This window comes from Gymnoscopelus braueri (genome assembly GCF_963280865.1).
Source record: "Gymnoscopelus braueri genome assembly, chromosome: 3".
In the NCBI taxonomy this organism is placed as follows: domain Eukaryota; kingdom Metazoa; phylum Chordata; class Actinopteri; order Myctophiformes; family Myctophidae; genus Gymnoscopelus; species Gymnoscopelus braueri.
In genome coordinates, this window is record NC_137612.1 from 41,237,045 (window position 1) to 41,250,495 (window position 13,451).

General features: G+C 41.3%; 1 protein-coding gene across 2 annotated transcripts in view; it reads right to left on the reverse strand.

The window, feature by feature from the left end:
* kiaa1328 (KIAA1328 ortholog) overlaps positions 1 to 13,131 on the reverse strand; it is a 39,285-nt gene extending 26,154 nt beyond the window's left edge. The window contains exons 1-5 of one of the 2 annotated variants that reach the window (XM_080423232.1): positions 13,091 to 13,131; positions 9,458 to 9,493; positions 8,728 to 8,960; positions 7,926 to 8,026; positions 7,492 to 7,607 (exon numbers count right to left, since the gene is read on the reverse strand). In XM_080423232.1, the coding sequence (XP_080279358.1) occupies positions 7,492 to 7,607; positions 7,926 to 8,026; positions 8,728 to 8,832 (322 nt within the window). In that variant the 5' untranslated portion in view covers positions 8,833 to 8,960; positions 9,458 to 9,493; positions 13,091 to 13,131. The remainder of the gene's footprint in view (positions 1 to 7,491; positions 7,608 to 7,925; positions 8,027 to 8,727; positions 8,961 to 9,457; positions 9,494 to 13,090) is intronic. The other variant, XM_080423233.1, reaches the window with a different exon arrangement.
* Between the last annotated feature and the right edge of the window lie 320 nt (positions 13,132 to 13,451).

Genomic DNA, 13,451 nt, shown 5'->3' on the forward strand with positions numbered 1-13,451 from the left:
GATGAGTTTCCCAACATCCAGAAAAAAAGAAGAGAAAAAAAAAAGGCCCCGTCTTTAACCCATTCAATCCGGAAACGCATCTCTGTCATTTTAAGATTTCTTTGGATATTCAAAAATAGCAGATATACAAGCTCATAGCACGGAGAAAAATAATCGTGAACATTTGTGCAAATCTTTGAATATATATATACATTTTTAACTCAAATCTTTGCTTTTGGGTGGTCCTTGACATAAAAAAAGTTTGAGAACCACTGATATTATTATAGCAACATAAGTTTTTTTTTTTTTTTTTTTTAACTGTTAGGATTTAGAAGACTGTAGAATCCACAGAAGCAAAGATTTTAGTTAAAATGCTCCCTTTAAAAAACATAAATATTCACAATTTTTCAAAAAGAACAAGCTCGAGCTTGTATATCTGCTATTTTTGAATAGCCCAAAGTATAAAATAATGGTTATAGCTATAAGAAATCCGGGAAATGTGTTCCCGGATTGAATGGGTTAACCCATTAAAGACCTGAGGCCGATTCTACAAATGCCTTCTAAATCAGTAGTTCCCAAACTTTTTTGTGCCAAGGACCCCCAAAATGATATGCATTTGGCCACGGACCACCCTTTTTCAAACACTTTCAAGATTTTTCAAAAATGCTCAAAAATAGCAAAAATAGGTCGCAGCGTGGCACGAAGTGACGTGCTGTGAGCTTGAATATCTGCTATTTTGGAGAACCACTGTTCTAAATCCTAAGAGTTTTCAGAAGAACTCATGTTGCTATACAGCTAACATCTAAAAAAAAGACACAGATGCTTTCCCCGGATTGAACGGGGTTTAAAAGGAAATCAAGAGTTCAAAGCCAGAGTTGCATTGAAAGGATCGGCGGGGCCGGAATAATGCTCGCTAAGAAAACACTTTGGCGTCTGAAGACTTCAATCAGGCCTGTGGGAAATGAGACAGAGCCACTGGAAGAAAAGGGGTGAAAAGGGGTGACTCCCAAGCCCAGGCCCAAACACCAGACAATTGCAATGCAGGCAGGCAGCAGTATTGCCATGTCTGCTTATTATAAGCGACTTTGGGCTTGTTTTTTTTCTGTAAAGTCGCTTCTAAATATTGGTAGTTGCGTTTTTTGGGGGGCTAGTTTCTAAAGTGCAGTTGCTCATTTGGACTTGTTTCCTAATTGTTGTTTAAACCAGTGATCCTCTAACATTTTCATGTCACGCACCCCGCTGAAGATTTGTTTAGAAAATTGCAGATCTACAAGCTCACAACGCGATCGGCTATTTTCAAATAGCCGCTGCAGTATATAGGTTTAAAGTGCTCATGTGGCCTAATAGTCGCTTCTTTTGAGCTCGATTTCATAGACCTGGGTTGCTTATTTCCCTCGCAAACTCTGGCAACGCCGAGCAGGCAGCTTTCATAAACACGGTGCGGGGGTGTAGTGTGGGGGGGGGGGGGTGGACACTTTGATTGAACCCTCCGTCTATGCATGCAGGACTTGTCTACTTACTGCTACTGATAATGTCTGTGGCAGTTTCTATATACGGAGGAGGTAGAAGGATATCACAAGGACATCGCCATCATGTAAACCTGCTCTGGGAGGTCTATTTATTTATGCAGTACGAATAGGTCTTTACAGGGGATCAGACTGAATATCGTCTCCGTCGAGGTGGAAACCTCATATGTCCAAAACTGTTACTTTTCAGGATCCAAATTCAAAAAGCATCAAAAGTAGCAGATCGACAAGATCTGCTCCTTTTGATGCTTTTTGTGTGACACTGTAGCGTGATCAAGTAGGGCGTTCATTTACGAAAAAACACAAAAAGTTAAGAATATGGAGATAGGAGGTTTCTGCCTCGACAGCGACGATATACAAGTATCTGTTGTTTCTTGGTTTGCGGAACCAAATTCACACGGTCAGCCATGACTCAGACAGAAATCTCTCTTCCCAGCGGAGACAAGACAAGATTACTGACGTCACCATAACCACATACATAATCAGCGCCGTCAGGCAGAAAACCTTGTATTTCCAAAAGAGGGAAAAAAATACCCTTGGGTTTGGCCCAATGTAGTTATCAGTTAATCAGAAGCTCTTATTACTTGACTAAATATTTATATTTTAAAAAAAGCACAGACTTAACCACTTTTTAAACCTGGCACCACTATTTTTGGGCATGTCAATATGGGCAATATGTTTAGAAACTTTCCAGGGGGTCCCCAGCAAAAAGTTGTTAATCTAGCATCACAATCATTTCCACCACTTTATCCATTTATATGTTGACTACTAAAAATCATTTTTGATTTTTTTAAACATAAATCTTCTCTTCTGGGGGTCCCTGGCACAAAACCTTTTCCGATGGGGGTCCGCGGCCAAATACATATCAATTTGGGGGTCCTTGAGATGAAAAAGTTTGAGAATCAGTGTACTAGACGGCATCTCTCTTCCCACTAAGCTATGGCCGCCCCAAGATCTACAAGCTCCGAGCATGTTACATCGCATGAGCTTCTTTCCACCACTTTTGCACGACACTGTCATGCCATGAAGTATACCTTCGCTGTCGGGCAGAAACCTCTTATCTCCATATATTAACTTTGTGTTTTTCGTAAATTAACGTCCTACTCGATCATACTGCAGCGTCACACAAAAGTACCAAAAGAAGAAGATCCACTAGATCTGCTACTTTTGTCGTTTTTGAATTTAAATCCTGAAAAGTAACCGTTTTGGACCCGACAGAGATGATAAAATAGGGCATTCACATTATGAAAAGAACAAACAAACATAAAAACATGAAATATGGAGATACGAAGTTTCTGCCAACAACCCTCAATCTATGCTTCCAACAGCACTGCAGTATAGCCCCCCTGTTGTGAGCGCAGGTAAGGCGTGTTAACTTTAATACGCTGCCGGACTGACGCGGCTCCTAGAAGACAGTGACTGCTAGGACTAGGTAATGTGGACAGAGTGGCGTAACGCAGATAACATTCAAGCAGCTCTCCACCCGTCCCTCCAACTAAATGGCTCCTCAGCCTTGGACGTCAGCCAATCGGAGACAGAGAACACTCGGCGCCGCGGGGCCCCTGGTCTTACAATCGAAGCGGCGAAAGGCGCCCGTCGACGACTATAGCTCCTCCCCCCCCCCTCCTCCCCCGCCGCTCTGAAAATACAAAGAATCGAGGGCTCGTATTGAGGCTTCAGACGGGCGGCCTGTCAAAATGATTCACTCCCCTGTCAGATCCAAGACCCAAATGAAGTAATGAAAACCGGCTCAAGGTGGAACAAATTTGCGCAGGTGGGAGGGAGGATATTTTAAAGCCTGCTTTAGCACACTGTGCCAAATAGATTGAGGCCTGAGCTGCATCGTGAGAAAGTCGAGGGCGGAAACTGATGTAAGTGTGTGTGTGAGACAGAGAGCGAGAGAGTGTGTGTGTGCGTGTGTACACGAGAAAAGGAGGCAACGATGGGGAACTGATGAAAGAGGACAGTTTACATAACCGCTTCAATACTTGCGAACTCTGAGAAGACAAATGCACGTGCAGTGCACACAATCTGCATAGTAATAAAACAAACAAAAAATGTAAATATCAGCAAAAAATCTATTCTGAAAACTTGTTTAAAATTCTGCGGGCAGAAAACTACTATATGACACTGCACGGTGTGATCTTTATTAGGCCACATTAAGCTCAATTTTACTGAAACTTTACACATATATGCAGACCCTCCAAACTGCTTCTCCTGTTGGCAGTAGTTCTCAAACTTTTTCATGCCAAGGACCCCCAATTTGATGTGTTTGGCCGTGGACCCATATCTGAAAATGTTTTTAATTGCAGGGTACTGCAAATTCTTTTGTTTGTGCTCATTAGGCCTGTTCAGAAACCGAAGAAATCATGAAAGTCAAATGAGCCAACATACTGTAATGACATGGCTAACAAAAACACCAAATGGATTCAGATATGTATTCACAGGTGATGTAAAAAAGCATGATTTACAAGTAAATCCACTGTTGGTAATAGTATTTAGCCTGCTAGCACTGACTGTCTGTATGTATCTATACTACAGAAAGGCAACACTTGGCAGTGGTTTGGCAGTGAATATGTACTTCAATATATGGTTGGAATAAACACCTAAAAAAACACTAACTGCACTGCACTTTTCAGTTTGTCTGCTCTTTCCAATGGTATTACGGTCCTTTTCAAATTCAAAATAGTAATCCCTAGAATACAATGGTATCACAATTTTGATTACTACATTTTGTGTAATCCAACGTGTCCGGTATATATAATTCCTCAAGCCAAATTGGCCAATAGCTAAAGAATGAAATGCGATTTTCAACATACTCAACAAATTTATATCAAGCTACAAACACTTGAATAAAACGTTGTGAACGAGATGTTCCCTTAATTGGCAGGAGAAATCACTCATCAGCATCACAGTCACACACTTGACGCTATCAATCTATAAACTGAGGGCATGGGGAGGGATTTAGGACTTGGCCCTTTCACTGCCTCAAGTCCAGCTTGAGACATCTATCAATGACACATCCTAACAGGGCTAGAATTTCCCTCCCTCCATGGCCTGAGGTATCCCCAGCCTCATTTTCAACCTAAATCAATGGTATTAGGTCTGACATGTCACTGCTCCTTGGAAGTTCTGGAAACTGGCATTATAGCACACAGAGTTAGCCACACCACCTTGATTCCCGTCCAAGTCAACATGCCCTAGCACAGGGGTATTCAATGTTTTTTGGAGTTTTTTTCCAGGCCAAGGACCCTTTAGCTGAGAGAGAGATGAAGCAGAGACCCCCTCTACATAATACAATTCTGTTGCAGATTAAACTTCTTCATAGATTTCATACTCAGAGAGCCTCATAGACGTGGTGTAAATTTATTATCATTTCTATTAATTTGTTGGGTTCATGTTAATGTGTATTTTAATTTTTACCACTTAAATCCTCAATACTTAGTAAACTTGACCTTTGGCTCTGTACTTGGTCTGCTCCTTTTTCCCTCTACACCAAAGCTTTTTGCCGAAAATAGCCGATGTGGAAGCTCACAACGTGACATGCAGCGACGCGTTGTGAGCTTGTAGATCGGCTATTTTCAGCAAATGTTTCCCACAAAACAGGAATGCTAGGGTTCAAGTTCCTATCACACAAATGTTTGGCAGCCACCCTGTAGTCTGCGGACCACCTAGGGGTCCCGAACCCCTTGTTGAAGACCCATGCCCAAGCCTAGCGGCACAAGAAACCACCCTTCATTTCACATTGTCCAGCATTTCATCCCTATGTGTTGGTCAGTTCCAAATGTCAGCCAAACACGCAAAGATCTCAGGGGAACTTTTTCCTGCTCATCCCAGGGGGCTAATAACACAGGCCTACATTCTTTATAGCGCTGATAACCCTGGACCATGGTTAGATAAGATAAGCTGAGCGGTAATGGAATTAGACCCGACAAGATTCTCCTTCAGTTTTGTTTGCCTTTGGTGTCTCCTTAACCTTTCAGAGGAGAAGTGCCGGAACCTTCCTCCTCCGAAGAGCCTTTATCATGACTCTTGCACGCACTTTTAAAAAGACGTTATGTCCCACAGGGTATTTTGATCCAAATGCATTTTCCCCCCCTCAAATGCCTTTTTAATGGAGTTTGGTGTAAATGCCAAGACTTGGAGCCAAAGTGCCTTTAATTGAGTTGTGCCGTCCTAATTTTCCCCACCACCGTTGCCAATCACGCAATTTAGCAGCCAGGTCAATTACTCTTCATATTTTGCTGTGTTTTTTCAAACTAAATTGACTGCTGGCCGCGCTCTGGTTTGACCTGAGTGGAATCGTTAAGAGGGCAGCTTGGTCGGGTAGCAAGGTAGTGAAGGTACAGAAAATTAGCACACTGCAAGCAGAAAGGAGCAAAAGGGCAAAGCTTATTCTAACCATTCTAAAGAACCAACAGACCGTATAAAAGCTGATCTAACGGTGCAAGAATCTACAATACCCAAACCTTGAACACAGTCTTACTATGAATCATCCAGACTGGTTACAAGTAAACCTGGCAAAACCAACCGTTATTTTCTTGTTTTGAAAACACAAATTAATCTGTCGGTTACCTCAAAAAAACAAATCCAAGCTATAAGAGCACCAGAAGAGGATGTCTGGAGCCTTCAACAAACATTTCAAATTAATCTGTCCAGGTTTCTGTCATTTCACACTAAAGGACTGGAATAATACAGTATTTCACCTTAATCAACACTGTCCCCTAGTGTCTATAATGCGAAACAGCCCAGAGAATCCTACGAAATGATTCACATTTGGATGCATCTTTTGAGAGTGGTTGCAGACCGTTTGCACCCACTGAACCCTTTCAGAGTATAATGAAGTTGAATAGAAAGGTAAATAATTCATGTCATTAATGTTAGGGATGGAATTTTTAATCGACCGCCATGATGCTATACTGATGAAAATCATATCCTCCCATGTTGTGCATGTGTTCCCCAGGCAGCACATGCACGAGAACACATGAGCACCTCACAAAGGGGGGGGGGGGGGCGGGGGGGGGCGTACTTGAAAAACTGCAAAAAAAGTTTGCTGCCCGCGGCGCAAACATGTTTTCAGAGTATGTATATTTTACATGCAGAGGTTCTCAAACTATTTAATGTCAAGGACCCCCAAAATGATATGTATTCGGCTGCGGACCCCACTTTTAATCAATGTTACTTTTTCAATGAACCAATGTTTTAATCAATCGATTGTGCTCCAGCTTGGACCAATATACTTGAAATTCCTATTTATCAAAATGAAAACTTGAGGATTTTTCAAGGTTTTAAAGAAACCAGGAAGGTCTTTTTTTCTTCTTTTTTTTTCATACTGTACATAAACTTTACACCAATAACAATAAGCACCTGAAAAAAACCTGCCAATCAAACAAGGGGCGGGGGCAGCGCCGCATGCCGAGCTGCTGAAATTTAATTTGAATGCAAACATCGTGCAACAACGAACATCGTATGAGGAGGTAATAAATGCTTTCAACTTATGCACAGTGGACCGATAACATAAATTATGCATAAATAATTAAATGCATAATTTATGATATGTTATGTTATCAGGCTATATTGGCTTTAAGGAATTATGAAACCCCTTGTGGGGAAAGTGCAGGTCTGCGTTAAGTTTGTTTTAACCATTAAAAACGGGGAAAGCATCTGTGTAATTTTTTTATCTTAACTATATAATTTATATAGCAACATAAGTAAGGATTTAGAACAGTGGTTTAGAACAGTGGTTCTCAAGAATAGCAGATATACAAGTACATCTGCAGATTGTACATCTGCTATTTTCGAAACATATTTTGAACACAAATCTTCTCTTCTGGGGGGGGGTCCCTGGCAAAAGCGTTTTCAGAGGGGGGTCCGCGGTCAAATACATATCATTTTGGGGGTCCTTGGCACAAAAACATTCGAGTACTACTGATTTAGAAGGCATTTGTAGAAGGTCTTCATGGGTTAATCGTAATGGAAAGGATACTCCCTCTCTCCTGCACGATCAGTAGGTTCTGCTGCTCCAGGTGTTGGATCTTGCGTTCAAACGTTTCCTGTTCATTTCTCAGTCGCTGGACCGACTCGTCCTTCTCTTCACTCACTCTGTCCAAAGGCAGAGAACAGAGATATAATATGGATTAAAACTAAATAAATCTCATGACTAACATTTTGTTAGGCCATGTCCTAAGCTGCGATTTGTGAAACAGCAGCCCCCCTGTTTCTATTATTTTATATTGGTGTCAGTCATTTCTTTGTGTATTTGAGTTTTTGTCATATCTGCCCCGTGCAACTTTTTTTTACAAGGCCCAAAAGCCACACAAATAAATTGTTAATCGCAATTATTTGTATGACAATTAATGGTCAAGTAACATTTCATAATCGTGACAGCCCTAAATATGATACGGTCATCAATTCCCTTACCTGGCTAGTTCTTGGATAAGGTTAGCAATACGTCGCTTATCCTCAGGACAGAGGTCCTTCAGAGAGGCCTGGCTTTTACCTTGGCTGAGATCAGATATTCCCTAAAAGGAGAAGCCAACGACACATAATACGAGGAAGGTAATTAGAAGAACCACTCATATAAGACCAATGCAGAGATGTTGGTTTATACATTTCTGTGAGCCACAGTCAGCGTATCAATGGTCAATGCGTTTATCACCATAATAATTTTATATTTAATGTAGTATACATGGAATAAAGCAAAATAAAATCTCATGACTGAACTGTTTTGTTCGGCCAAGTCCTAATCTGTGAAACAGCATGAAAGGAGCCTTCTCCACACTAGCACTCGGTTTCCTAAAACAATTAGCACAGTATGTCGAATTGTGATGTTTTAGGTATTATTCTTCAGTTCTAAACCCAATTATGTTCTTCTTGTTCTACATGCAGCCAACCAGTTGAAGAAATTGCAGATTGAGGCTTTAACCCATTTGCTTTTATGAAATAGCAGAGACCATTAGGGGTTTTATGGGAAATGCTTCTGAACATGTTTGTATGCTATTGTCAGTTTGACCCTTCAAATACTCTTTAATCGTAAAATAACTAATACTTGAAAATAGCCTATCTACAAGCTCACAGTTGTGAGCTTGTAGATCGGCTATTTTCAGTGCACGACATGCTTCCAAATGACTGGAATCAGTCGTGGCAACTGAGAACTTTAATCCATGAGTATCTGTTGAGAAAAATGTAAGAGAAAGAAAGGAGGACAGTGCTGTTGAATTACCTGTGATGTGGGGTTACAGTTGGACAGGATGCGTTCCTCCATGTCTACAGCAGTGGTCAGTTGGCTCACCGTTTTCCCCTTGGTGCCAGAGGGCCCACTTTGCATCTGGAGCCGTTTCTTGTTGCCACCGTGGGCCTTTGTTGGGGCTTCAGCCCTGCTATCAGCACTGTATACTCTGTTCCCGCTTTTTACACTGGTACGGGTCTGGAACTTTACCCCTCTGTGCTCTTCTCCTGAGACAAATTCAGAGGAAGAACAGAGAAAATAATTATCTTCTGATGAGTGGTGTAGACCAGTGGTTCCCAAACTTTTTTAGCTCAAGACCCAAAAGAGAAATTACTACGTTTGCCAAGGACCCAAACTAGTGAAAATAGCAGATCTACAAGCTCACAACGCGTCGCCACGTTATGAGTTTGTAGATCTGCTATTGTCACTAGTTTTGAAACTTTTATTTTTATTATTTACTTATGGAAATTATATTTTTTCATTTTATTTATTTATTATAATGTTGGAATTGTTTTTAATTTATGAAAAGTTGAGATTTCTTTGTTTAAACGTTTTAAAATCTTTTGAAATATATATATTTTTTCAAATGTAGGAAACGAAAAAAGGGAGTTTATTTACTCTCGGCAGTTAATTTAGCCCAGAGAGGATTTTTACTGTGTAAAAAAAAGAAGAAGGAAATGAAAAAGTGACAGACTGAGCCCTTAAAGAACGTCTTGACATTTACCAGGGACAAACACCACGGGCTGCTCTCCGTCCGAGGCTGTGTGTGGACAGGAAAAGAAACAGAAAGAAAAAAGATTGAACCTCTCAGCCCAACGGGGTGATGAACTTGTCAGCTGTCTAATCACATTATGTTAGATTTAGTTCAACTCAGTTCACTATATCCTTTGAGATTTTCCTGAGCTATACCCGAAATATCAAATGCCACCCACATTTCTGTGGCAATGAGGACAGGCAAAGCACCTGCGGTGTCACAACAAGGTCACCATGAAGAAGAGACGGCAAGAGTTATTTTTTTCCTCAGGCTACCACAGGGCTGAAGAAACACACCACACCTTTTTGTTTAGATTATCGATTAAAGCAGTGATATCGTAGATATCGCAGAAACCTCTCATCTCATTGTCCATATTTTAACGTTGTGTTTTTTTCGTAAATTAACGTCCTAGTCGATCACACTACTGTGTCACACAAAAGCATCAAAAGTAGCAGATCCACAAGCTTTTGAGCTTAGAGATCTGCTCCTTTTGCCGTTTTTGAATTTGAATCCTGAAAAGTAACAGTTTTGGACATGAGGTTTCCACCCGACGGAGACGATATATATGTAGCCTTTGCTTCTTGCGATAATGAATGTTGGAAAATCAGAACCGTGGAATGTTCAATTAATTGTTTAATTGATTTATTTAATCGAGTATTGAGAATAAAAATTCTCAATAATGTTCCGACTAATCGATTAGTCGATTAATTGTTAACATCCCTATTTACAAGAGAGAACACACTGTCTTTATTATTTTTTATTATTTGAGACGAATCCCATGCACATATTGTACGTTGCTCATTCTATTGTACTCAGGCGCGTATGGTGGGTTCTAACGTGGACCGGGCCAGATTCTTAACCCCCCCCCCCCCCTCCCGCCCACCCCGCTCACGGGGGGCGGGTGGGGGCTCGCGCAACGATGGCTGATAAGTGACAGTCTATTGAGAATTACCATCAGCGACGGGGAAACCGGTTTTTAATGGCCACCCATTAACAATTCGGCCGAATGCAAATAAGCCCGACTTGAAAACAAAGGCGAATTTCTGTGGTTGGCTACAAGAGAATAGGGTGAGGGGGTGCTAATGTTGTTATGTTGATTTTTTGTTTTTTTTCCCCTGGGGGAGCAGAGTTTTCCAGACCGGGCCATGGCCCCATTGGCCTCTATGACGATACGCCCTTGATTGTACTTGCAACATATTATTTACTGAGGCTGCTAAATTATTCTGAATTCATGTCGTTGCTGTTGGGTGGAAACCTCATATGTCCAAAACAGTTAGCCGCAAGCAACTCAAGATACTATAATGCTGTCTGGCATCTAGACTAGAGTTATACCAACCCTTGACAGCCCATCAATCAAGGTGATCAAGGTAGAAGCGTTCACGTCGCTGTCCCCGTCAAGTAATACTTGCTATTACCTGCGAATTCTACCAAACACTTTGAAGTGAATGCGGAGAAGAGGACCATATGATACAGCACTGCCTGATCTGCCCACCCAACAAGTGCAGCTTAAAACATCTCGCAGAATTCCATAATAATGCAAAGGACTTAGTGCTGCACGATTCTTGCTCAAATGTGAATCACGATTTTCCTCCATAAGAATTGAGATCACGATTCTCACACAATTCTCTTGTAAATATAAAAATATTAAGTAAATAAAATAAAAAAAATTGGAAAAAAAATCGTCATAATTTAAAATCGAGATCGCATAGGTGTCTGAATCGAGATCACGATCTTTTTTCGATTAATCGTGCAGCACTAAAAGGACTGTGTCAAGAAATGGGAAATGGGTCATATGTGGTTACATGCTTCAAAGACACGAAAAGAAGCAGTCCATTCATTGAAACTGAAAAGTCCTATCTGATTGTTTTGTTGTTGTTTTTTTATTTAAAGTAGCCAATTATTTTTTAACCCCTTTTTCTCCCCAATTTAGCCGTGCCAATTGATTCCTTGCCACACACATTTCTGTGTTGTCATTGCTGTTGTATCCTACAGACTCATCAGCCAGTGAGGAGCCCCCACCGGGAAGACGTAGAGCCTTCATCCTACTCCTCCCGCCCAACACTCCCCCAGCCCGTAGGTGTACATGCAATGACCAGTATCACCCCGGCTTCCGTCCCCCGAACGGGCCCGACGGGCTAATTGTGTTCGTATATAGACGCTCGACAAAGCCGGATGCACCACGGTGGATTTGAACCCACAACCTACGTGGTGGTGGGCAGGGACTTTACCACTGCGCCACCCGAGCGCGGATTGTCCTCTTTTGTATCAGTCATGTTTTTTGTTTCATATAAATCCACCGTAGACATGCTAGGAGCTACTTTCTGTCAATAAATTCCGTGCAGGTGATTATTTTTCTAAGTGTTCGAGCTTGGAAGCGCTCGTTTTCAATAACGCAACATCCTGCAAACAGGTGGTACGCAGGACCGTTTAGTGATTTCAAGTTGACTTGTCTACGGTGGATTTGTATGAAACAAAATCTTGACAGATACAAAGAGGATGATCCAACCTTTCCGTACAGCTGCAATCTTGCTGAGTTTAGATAGGACTTTTCTGTTTGGATGAATGGGCTGTCAAGGGTTGTTGGTATTGCAACTCTAGATGCCAGATAGTATCATAGCATCGGAGTTGCTTGCGGCTACAAAACGGTTACTTACTTTTCAGGATTCACATTCAAAAGTAGCAAAAGTAGCAGATCTACAAGCTCAAAACGTTTTGAGGTTGCTGCCCAACGGCAACAATATTCTGTATACTCTCTTCATTGCTCCTGAATGTTTTCCCTTTACTTACATTACTTTACATTATGTCTCTATTACCCAGTATTATGTTGCCATTATACATTATTCTTGTCATTGTTAGCTCTGTCTGCAGAAAAAGTGTGTCACACCAGCATTTGACTCAGGCTGCTTGTACTTTGTAAGGTAAGCGGAAGAGTGGGCACTGGGCACCTAAACATTGTGGGCACCTAAATGTTAAATTGGCTATTTTTTCCCAACATTGTGTAAAGAAGTACAAATTAAGAATTTGGATAACTGTCTGAAGTAATGTAAAGTATAGATGATTTGAACATTTGACAATTTAGGCCCAGTATTTCTACATTTGCAACAAATTTCCATAAAACCTGTGTTATGTTGGGCATAAACAAGAAGTTAAAGGGCAAATTTAGGTCTGATGATGTAACGTGCATGTTCAAATCATGTATAGCCTACTTTTCATTACTTCAGACCATTTTCCATTTTGTTACTTTTTTTAGGGAAATTACCAATTTAAAATTGAGGTGCCCACAATGTTTATGTTCCCACTCTTTCTGTATCCCGTTGTATGCGTGATTGACTAATAAACCCCATTGAAATGCTGAGTCTACATAGACATTACCGCTGCAGGACTATGACAGAACAATGACAGTGACTTTTAAACTAAAGGCTGTTGTTGTTGTTGGACACAACTTTCTCCCCACACACACACACACATACATCCTCCTACAACTCCCTCTGCCAGCAGCAACAGGGACACATAACGCTACATGACACCAACAGTACAACACTACGAGTAGTCTCTCTACATCACGTGTTTTCTCCAAGTCATTCAACAACACATAAAGAATACCGTCATTAATCCAACAAATGCCCGACTCTTCGCGTTGTGTCGCCGCCATGTTGAAACTAACAAACAAACAAACTGAACCGCCACTCCCAGCAGGAGCCAAGGGTTGCGAAGGAACCCGAGCCCCGCCCATTAGTTCGTATGCGAGGACACGATTGGCTGCTCTGCAGAACTAGCCCTCATTCTATTGGCTGACGGGGTTGTTAGTCAAACCCACAATAGGGCGTTAGCAAAAAACTACGCTTCCCATGATGCATTTTGTGTTGCTAGCAGCGTTGCCATGTCTGCTTATTCTAAGCGACTTTGGGCTTGTTTTTCTGTGAAGTCGCTTGAAAATGTTGGTAGTTGCGGGTTTTTGGGCTTG